The sequence below is a fragment of the Amblyomma mixtum genome, chromosome 10 (assembly GCF_055824585.1).
Source record: "Amblyomma mixtum isolate Tamu chromosome 10, ASM5582458v1, whole genome shotgun sequence".
NCBI lineage: Eukaryota > Metazoa > Arthropoda > Arachnida > Ixodida > Ixodidae > Amblyomma > Amblyomma mixtum.
Genome location: NC_143021.1, coordinates 147,579,120 through 147,588,942, shown reverse-complemented (window position 1 = coordinate 147,588,942; position 9,823 = coordinate 147,579,120). Strand labels below are relative to the sequence as shown.

Sequence of the window (9,823 nt, the reverse complement as noted above, 5' to 3'; positions counted from 1 at the left end):
ACGGCAGCTTGCGCGACTGCGCATCCGGAACCAGCAAGGCCGAGACGCTCGGCGTTACAGTCACCGCCACCGAGTAGTGACCTTCGAACCGGACGATAGGGTGTGGGAGTGGACTCCGATTCGACGCCAAGGGCCTTCCGAGAAATTGCTAAAGCAGTAGTTCGGTCCCTACAGAGTGGTCCGTCAGCTGAGTGACGTCACATACGAACTTCTTCCCGGCGGCTCTTCTACTACTCATCGCCGCCAGCAGAAGCCCGAAGTCGTCCACGTCGTTCGACTGAAGCTGTACATTTCGCGCGAGCTCCGCTAGCAGCCTACCGCCACGCCATCACCGCATGCTTCTTGTGACTGTTCATTTTCTCATCATCCTTGCTTACGAACTGCTTATTTTCTTCCATGTTCTTATGAACTGCTTTCGTTACCTTCTTTTCTTGCGCATGCATCGGGTCGATGTTTTTTTTTTTTAGGGAGGGGGGTAATGCCACGTTTCCACAAGCAGCCGCTGGGCAGCTGCTCTTCGCAAGTCGCGTGCACCGGAGAGTGACAGAAGCAGCTCGGTCCCGGCCTCCTCTGGGTGCTCTTGGCTTGTTCTCCGGTGCCGTACAGGTCAACCCCCCATCAAAGCGTTTCGGTTATGAGCCCCAACGGCTGCGTAACAATATTAAGCACGGGTTTAGTGAGCCTGTGCTTAAATTTGACATTTTCGGAAGTTGGCTCCGTCATAAGCTGGAGGAGCACGGAAAACGCGGCCGTCACGCACGCCAGCTAAAGATTTCGCCGGTTATGACGTCAACAGAGGCGAATTTTGTGTGCTCCATCCACCTTCTGTTCGCTCACGCCACCTAGGGTGACGTCACGGAAAGTTCCGCCGCCACTGCTGCTGCCTTGCTGCAGAGACTTAGTTCACTTCTATCTATTAAGTAACACAACACTGATATGTCTTTTGTTGCGTTTCCTGAATACTGTGCAAATAGCTCGTGTCAATATAGCATGCATTGTTTTACTGTAGTAAATACCATAATTATAAATGAGCACTTGTCGTGGCTATGAGGTTTTGCACTGGCTTGCGACGAGAAATTCCTGGATTTGAACTCGATCCATGGAACTTCGTTTCCCGGGACTTCTTTTCTGCTTTGTGACCACACGCAGATAGCTGAAACCGCTCACCACGGATAGTAATGCTACCGGATTAAAACAAGCATAAAATCTCGGCCAAAATTGTAGACGTGAAGAGCAATATTCGAAACTATCTACTCTTTGCAGAAAGACGAAGGCGCGCCGTCAGCTTAGTGACAATTTTCCGCAAAAACAATTAACTTCCGCACCTCGCAACGCGGCATACGCTCCTACAGTCTATGGTAGTATCGGAGCACGCATAACTGGCCGTGGGCAGAGCAAGAAAGCATACTCTAAAGTACACCAAATAAGCATCCCTCGCATTTCGGCAGCCTTCAGATCACTGTTGACAGCTCTATAGGCTACTGTGCTCGGTACGTACAGCAATAGAGCTAACGTTACCGCCATTCTATCAGTAGTTAATATTGCAAAAGGTTGGTTTGGTTTATGGGGTTTAACGTCCCAAAGCGACTAAGGCTATGAGAGACGCCGTAGTGGAGGGCTCCGGAAATTTCGACCACCTGGGGTTCCTTAACGTGCACTGACATCGCACAGTACACGGGCCTCTAGAATTTCTCCTCCAAAGAAATTCCAGCCGCCGCGGCCGGGATCGAACCCGCGTCTTTTGGGTGAGCAGCCGAGCACCATAACTACTGAGCCACCGCGGCGGCAATATTGCAAAAGGAACAGACTTCACGTTCGACGCAACTCCCAGTACATGTGAGACAATTCTGCCCCATTGCTCGAAAGAAGTCTGATCTGAAATCCCTCGTAGGAAATTATGTTTGCGTTAGAAGGATATGCAAGGGAGTAAATTAAATTTATTACATGATAAAGTAAATTGCTTAAGTAGTGAACGGTGGCAATTCGACTTTAGTCTGCTGTGTCACGACTTGAGCGGGCTATCCCTATCCGTTCGATAGGGATTACGTGAGACAGTGGAGTTGACAAAGAACCGCTAGCCACGAGATATGATTATCTAATGAGGTTTTCTTACGTCTGGCACTGCGCATGCTGCGCGCCTACAAAAGAGAGGGATCTGAATGCCTGAAACCCCCTTTCTTAAACATCTTGCGTGAAACACTTGCAAAGCCTTTCAGCGAACGGTTGAGTTTAACGCAGAGGAGTCCGCGCAGGAGTTCAGGTGTCATCGGGGTTACCAGCGCGTGCTCAACTTTTTTAGAATTTTCTCACCAAACACAAGAGCCAGGCCACTCGCGAATGTACACGAAGCACACTTGTTTCCAGCATAGCAGTGAGTCTTCACAACACGGCGTTTTACAGGCTGAAAGCGTTATCTGACGCGTAATTTTTAGGTACACCGCAATGCATACACCCCATTCTCCACTGCTCTACACAGGCGTGCTCTGAAAAGTAATATAGGTCGCAATTTGAACAACAAATGAAAGAGACGCGCTCTTATACTCCGCATCCCTCTTGGCCTCAGTTTTAATCTGGATTGTTAGAAAAGGTAAATGCTTTGTGGCTTATGGAGGTAGTGATTTCCTGGAATTTCGACCATCTGTAGTTCTTTAATGTGCACTGACATCGCACAGCAGACGGATCTCTAGAATTTCGCCGCCATAAAAATCCGGCCTGGATCGAACCCGCGTCTTTCGGGTCAGCAGCCGAGCCACTGAGCAACCGCGGCGGTGGAAAAAGTATAGGGAAGTGGGCTTAACAAAACTGGGAATATAACTAGGAGTGCATGAGCGCACTTTTCAGCCTGATATCAAAGCTGTGCACTTTAATTTGGCCAATGAGGCAGAAGATACATGAGTAGCAGGCAGATGAAGGCAAGATCGTGCTTTTTTTTAATCACTGTGGTTTACTTGCCGCTGTCATGCGGGAAGGCCAATGCGGGCCAGGCAGGGCGGTGCATCAATGAAAGGGCAGGTGAGCACGCCCGGTCAGTAAAAGACCTAAGTGGTGCACACCTTTCTCAGCACTGCGCTGAGAGTTACGAATTCCCTCGAGCGGCAGAACATTTGTCACCGGCTAGATGCAAGTACTGCAAAAAGTGTCAACTACGGTTTCACGAGATAAATATTTTAGGTAAATCAAAGATTCAACGGCAAGGGAACTATTGGAAGCATTTCATACAAGAAAGAGAGGTGCATTTTTTGTTAGCGATACGTCGGTGAGCCTCTTCAAACCGGAAATGGCGTATCTTGAACGGTTGTGTAGATAGTGATGTGTGGGAACTGGTATCTGTCTGCACGTGTCCTGGTTTTTCCTTATATTTGCTGCGCTGTTAGTGAATAAAGTTAGATGAAGTTTAGCGCTAGTCCTGTGTGGCCCTCTCTTGTGTACGTCTTGGTTGCGCTACAGTTCTTTTTTTACAACATGCACCATCTAGCCCAACAAAAAGTTCTTCTAAACCATCTTATTATATTCTTTTTTTTACATGACGCTCTCTATAACCTATTTCTGACAATCACATGGGCAGCCGTCCCTCTAGTGGGTATGTGGCATTCTTAAGGGCACAACAAAAACATAAACCATGCTTTATGTACCATTTGTAGTTATAACAGCGACGCCGACAATCTTTAACCGATTGTCACAGGTAATATATAATAAATAACGATTGTAGGTTTAACTTAATCGGAACTAATTAAGTCAATGTGCAGCCTTCATCTCATCAAAGTGGTTGTTTGGAAGTGTTGGTGAGACATTCCCAAAACTTGAAGGACACAAACAGACGAGAACGAAGAAAGACTACGTGACGTACACGAGCGCTAACTTACAATAAATTTATTTTTAAGTCGAAGCGGAATAAAATCCAGTCGTTGCCGGACCTGTGCAGACGGTGTACCAGTCAGCGACGACGCAAGCGTTGCAGTGCCATTGATGATAAAGCAATCGAGGACTTGGACCCACAGTCATCCCCTAACCTATCTCTCAATCTGGCTCGATAATCTCGCGGGTTAGTTGGCATCTGCTTCTCGGGACAATGGTGCATTCTTTTTAAAATGGCACGCGACTCAAGTTGACACACGGATCTGTACTTTGGCCGAAACTAGGTACATTACTGGTGTAGCCACTAGGATCATCAATGGCTTTGTTCTTCCTAACGTGGGCATCAAGGAACCCTCCCCACTTTTCCACCACAATTCTAAAATGTCCACGGAGGTGGTCCTTAACACACCTACCACTTTGTGCAACATATGTCCACATGAGATCCACCTAACGCCACCCAGGTTTCCGCTGCGGAGTGGTTATTCCGTGCATTCACGGCTGTCCCATCGGCTAAAAAAGATTGGGAAAAGGGCCAATGTCTAACTGTTTTTTACGACCCCAACAAACTCCAAAAACTGTGCAGAATTACTAATCTCGGCGCGTGTAATAATATTGTGTGGAAGTAGCGGCACAAGGAGAAGCTCGAAAAATGCGCGGAATCGGTGGTGTACAGTCGACCGATTTCACGTCGAAATACATATCTAGCACAAAATGGTAGTTGTGTTAACAACAATCTCCATGAACATTGTAGTAACGTGAGGGAAAAGTGCGGAGGGTTCCTTGAAGCCTACTGTAGGAAGCGCGAAGCCAGTGATGATGATAACACCAGTAATGTACCGAGTTTTGGCCAAAGTGCAGAACCGTGTGCCAACTTGAGTTGCGTGGCATTTTGCAAAGAATATACCATTGTCGCCGGAAGCAGATGCAAACTAACCCGCGAGATAATCCCGGCAGAGTTGACAGATAGGTTACGGGATGAGTAGGTGTCCAAGTCTTTGATCGCTTTTTCGTGATCTCACATGTTGTGCTCAAGCAGGCAATTGAAACTAAAGATTCTTAAGACTCAATAATTGCCAACAAAGTCAGTGAAAATGTATTTCTGCTTTCACCTGTGTGTAGTACAAATTGCCGCCAACCTGTAGCGTCGTGCAGATTGGAACGTATTCGCGTTGAAATTTAGCCGAGATAAACCTTGAAATGGCACCGTGATCATCATAACGATAATAATGTCTAAAACCGTTCAGCCTGCGACTCGCAGTGCAAAGACAACTGCACCTCGGTATCTGCCACGGAATGCAGCGCCCCTTTAGGCCTCAAAAGTAGCTAAGTTGCTGCGTCCCTTGCTACTGATGATCCGGCAGAGAACTCAATGCGAAAAATGCTGTCGAACGGCAAATTTTGCGTTAAGTTGTAGAGCATTTTGTGACGACCTTAGACCTCACAATTCTCACTTTAATTTCGCACAAGTGAAATAGCCGGTTGAATATTTTCAGATAACTGGAGGTTTAACGAAGACTTCCCTTCACCTGTCTTCTGAAAGGAAGTTGTAGCTCTACGTACTTCGTAAGCAGTGCGAAGCAATAATAGCAGAGTAGATTGTACAGCGTAATCCGCAGTGAAGTGCTAAATTACGTACTGCCAGAAGAAAATTTTTCTTCAAATGGAGAGCTGACGTTATGCGGGGCTGAGCCCCACGAACAGAGCAATACAATAATATGTTACCAGAAGAATGGCCTGAGGGGCGAGTTGGTGCATGATGAAATGAACGGCGGCGCAACAAGGATACTAACAAGAGAGGGGACAACACAAGCGCACCATGTGCGCATGTGGTGTCCCCTCTCTTATTAGAGTCCTTGTTGCGCCGCCGTTCATTTCATAATGTGTTAGCAGTTTGCGCGAAGAGACGGTTTATTCTTTGCAACTAAGATTCCCTACCGAGATTTTGCTCCATGACTAAGTCTTTAGCAAAGGGCCACAGCTGAACCTTCTCGAGTATTCACTTCGGGATATTGAGCTCAACTGCATGCCCTAAAATCCACAGGAAGGGCTGATTTGGTTCCATTTGAATGGCCAGATATTCTGCCTCAGCAGAAGAAAGACATCTGTGAGATGAGCCCTGCATGTGCCCCCGCCATTCATATTCTTACGGACTAGAAGTTGACAAAGTGGGCAGTTGCGCGGCACAGAGCTCTCGCGCTAGGCCCACCGCCATTAAAAAAATCTTATCATCGCCATCTGTCAACACGGCTGGTTCTTCAGCTTGTCGTCACGCAACAGTGTCAAGGGTGCCAGAACCTCAGTGCAGACTTTCGCTCCCGTAACCAGCAGTGTTCTTTGACAGATGTGCACTGGCGTTGCTCGGATGCGTAGAGAGGTGTTTAAATTTAGGGATATCGTTTTACATCGCCCTATTCTAGACAGCTAGTTTAGCAAGTAATCGTTCTCAGCTTCCACGGGCCTTCTTGGCGGTGAAAAATCATGCGTACATTGTGGGCCACTCCCAGAGAAGGTTTCCCGCTTGATAGGGCGTTTAAACTATTTTCTTTTTTACTTTGGTCTTTACAATAGCGCCGCTAGACGCGTAGGGGAATGTTGCTCATCTCGTTAAACCTAGAAATTCGAAAGCGGTCGGCTGTAACCATTAGGCCAGCGCCTTCATACTTAACGCGGCAAACGCAGATTCAGTTTCAGGTGCTTTTGTCTCCTAAAATTGGCTTTGAGGAAATAAAAGGAACAGTACGTCACTCCTCATTGTAGACCTCACCCAGGCGGTGGCGTAAGAGAGATATATGGAAGAGAAAGAAGAAAGAGAAAAGGGGTGCCGTAGAGGAGGGCTGCGGGATGATTTAAAACACCTGGGGATCCGTAACGTGCACATATATCGCAACAACACACGTGTGCCTTTTCGTTTCGCCTCTATGGAAACGCAATCGTTGTGGCTTGGTTTCAAGGTCTGTTGAAGTGCTTGCAAAGAAGTCTTATCAGGCGTGCACACCGGCGCCGGTGGCAACAGAGAATATGTCCAGTCATTCCTGAAACTGTTTTTTTTTTCCAGCTGCACTCTTTTCGTTTCCGCGCAGTTGGCATTAGGAGGGTAAAAAAGAGAATAGTTTTCAGCGCACATACAGCAAGAAGAACGCTGCGCAACAGGGTGCCTCTTTCTTGTTTTTGTTACATCCTGTTGTACGCCTACACCATGAAATGCTTTAAGGACAATCCATCCGCTCAGTGGAAACGCTCTAGGCCAGATTTCAGTTTGCAGCGCTTTCGTATTGAGACCACCTTATAGCGCACGCCAGATATCTTCGATTGCAGTGTTGCGAATATCGTGAACAGGACCGCAAACGCTACGGCATACAGACAAAACTGCGAGGTCTCTTCGAATGACAGCCTCGGCATTTCAACAGAGGAAGAAAAAGGTGAGGGCTACAGGCAGCTACTTTTTTGTTCTTACAGGTGGCCGTCAGTACGTGTGTAAGATCACGAGTCTTTGAAAGTCTTAATAACGAGGGGTGCTCTACCCGGCGTTAGAGCACTCGTGCTGATGACGGCTTTTGGCATGTGCCTATAGCGTTACTCCGCCTATATTTCTCTTTGCCGAGCACTTTTCAACTCTGTGATGGCAATCGTCAAGTGGACTGCGTTATTTCCTTGTTATCTTAGAGCGTGGGTTCGAATTGCAAGCCAATATTTATCGTTTTTATGACGCTGTTCGCTGCACGCGGTCAACGCCGAGATAGGCGAATCCTTTCCCAGCGTACTGCTCTCAAGACGGAAGTTTGCCACATGGCGGATGCTGACAAACTTGCCCGGAGCCATTTTGTTGTTCAGGTTTCCTTAATGCAGCATGCCAGCATGCTGTTTGCACAGATTGTATGACAGAAGTCCTGGAATAACATTTTAGCGCACAACTTCTCGAAGCCTAGATCTGTTTAACTGTAGTCTGGTTGGTTGGTTTATGGGGTTTAACGTCCCAAAGCGACTAAGGCTATGAGAGACGCCGTAGTGGAGGGCTCCGGAAATTTCGACCACCTGGGGTTCTTTAACGTGCACTGACATCGCACAGTACACGGGCCTCGAATTTCTCCTCCAAAGAAATTCAGCCGCCGCAGCCGGGATCGAACCCGCGTCTTTTGGGCCAGCAGCCGAGCACCATAGCCACTGAGCCACCGCGGCGGCTTAACTGTAGTCTTTCTGTATAACTTCGAAATGGGCCGCTCGGATTCTGATATGCAACTTCACCCTGAGTTTAACAAAAAAACTTGCAATTTCATCTTCAATTGATTTCGGACATAAATACATGATGTGAAATATGCCCACGAGGTAAGGCAAAATGAGACTCCTGTGTCTCCTGACAAGGCCTTCACCCGGGACGTACACATCTGGCAGCTGGTACAGAATCACGAAAAGTATGTTGGACATAATGGAAATCGAAAGCAACTACACAGGTTTGCGCACAAGAATGAGCATATATGAAGACAATGGGACAGAATTATTTCTGAAGAAGATTATACAGTTACTAACAGTGTTCGTGACAATCACTGCTCAAGTATTTCACAAAGCAACAATGCATCAATTTCAATCACATCATTTAAACCATAAGTAAAATTTGTGGAATTTTCAATGGGACATCACGAGAAAGCTATTATGCGTTTAAAGGAAGGAGAAGAAGTTGTACTTGTGTTTTGCGACGAGGCGTAGTTACGTTTTCTTTGGCGAGTGTAACTAAGTATGGATATGCATTGCACAGCGCAATTATTTGATTAAGTTTAATTTTAGTACCGTAGTTTGCTCTTGGTTTTAACCCCGTCAATGAAATAGTGCATATGTTGTATGCGACGTCTCTGTTTAAGTATGTGTTTGATGTAACCATGCTTAATTTCGCGGAAAATCACTGTGGCTAAGCAAAAATTATAGAGCATTGGAAATGGTAATATGTTAAACTTATCGTACAGGGTCTTTGTTGATGAGGATTTCTGAGATGATAATTTTAAGGCTCTTTTTTGTAACGAAGAAAGACGCTCAGAGTCTACCTTGTTGCACGTTCCCCAGACTAGATGGCAGTATGTCAGGCGAGAGTGAAGAAATGAGAAATACGTTGTTTCTAACACGCAAAGGCAAAAAATCTTTTAGTCTGTATTTCAATCGAAAAGATCTAGATGACTTCCCTCCGATATGATTTATGTGCTCACACCAACTAAGGTCAGACCTGAAAAAGACTCCTAGAAATCGACATAAGTTTGCAGGCATTATTTTAGAATGATTAGTGCTTAAATTTACGTCATATAGTAGTGGTTTTGTTTTTGGACCAAATATTATGAACCGAGTTTTCTTTACGTTTATGTTAATCTCATTCACGTTAAGCGAAATGTGAAGCTCGTTAACCCGATGTTAGCACGCTGCTCTATTAAGTGAAGGTGTGCGCCTGTAAAGAAGACGTTAGTGCGATCAGCGTACATTGCAATGGCGGGGGTTAAAGAAATATTAACAATATAGTTGATGCATAAAAGAAAGAGCAAGGGACCGAAAATTTGTTATTGTGGGACTCCAAATTTTATATCCCCTGAACTTCACCTGAACTCGTGAAACTGTGTGTAGTGCATTCTGCCTGCAAGGTAGCTCTGAATTAATGACAGTGGCAGCGCACGGATACCGTATGCGGCCAACTTTTCAAGCAAGATTTGTTGTTTAGTGGAATTAAGCGCCTTTCGAAAGGCAAGAATTCCCACTGTAAAAAGCCGCTGCTCAAAGTTGTCAAGGATATTTTCTTTTATTCGCATTAACGCCGATTCGATGGATTTTCCGGACTGTAATCCAAATTCATGTTTAGTGATTGTCTTTCGTTTGTATAACTCATACAATATTTTGCAGATAACACGCTCTGCGATTTCAGAAAAAAGTGGCAGTACCGGTATTGGTCCCTAATTATTGAGGTAATTTTTGCGACAACCTTGAAGTAGAGCTGTAA

General features: G+C 45.9%; 1 protein-coding gene across 1 annotated transcript in view; it reads left to right on the top strand.

Moving 5' to 3' along the window:
• The first annotated feature begins 7,143 nt into the window (after window positions 1–7,143).
• Window positions 7,144–9,823, top strand: part of LOC149327261 (dermonecrotic toxin SPH-like) — an 80,259-nt gene continuing 77,579 nt past the window's right edge. Inside the window, exon 1 of the mRNA XM_089563992.1 lies at window positions 7,144–7,274. Within this exon, the coding sequence (XP_089420118.1) occupies window positions 7,239–7,274 (36 nt within the window). The 5' untranslated portion in view covers window positions 7,144–7,238. The remainder of the gene's footprint in view (window positions 7,275–9,823) is intronic.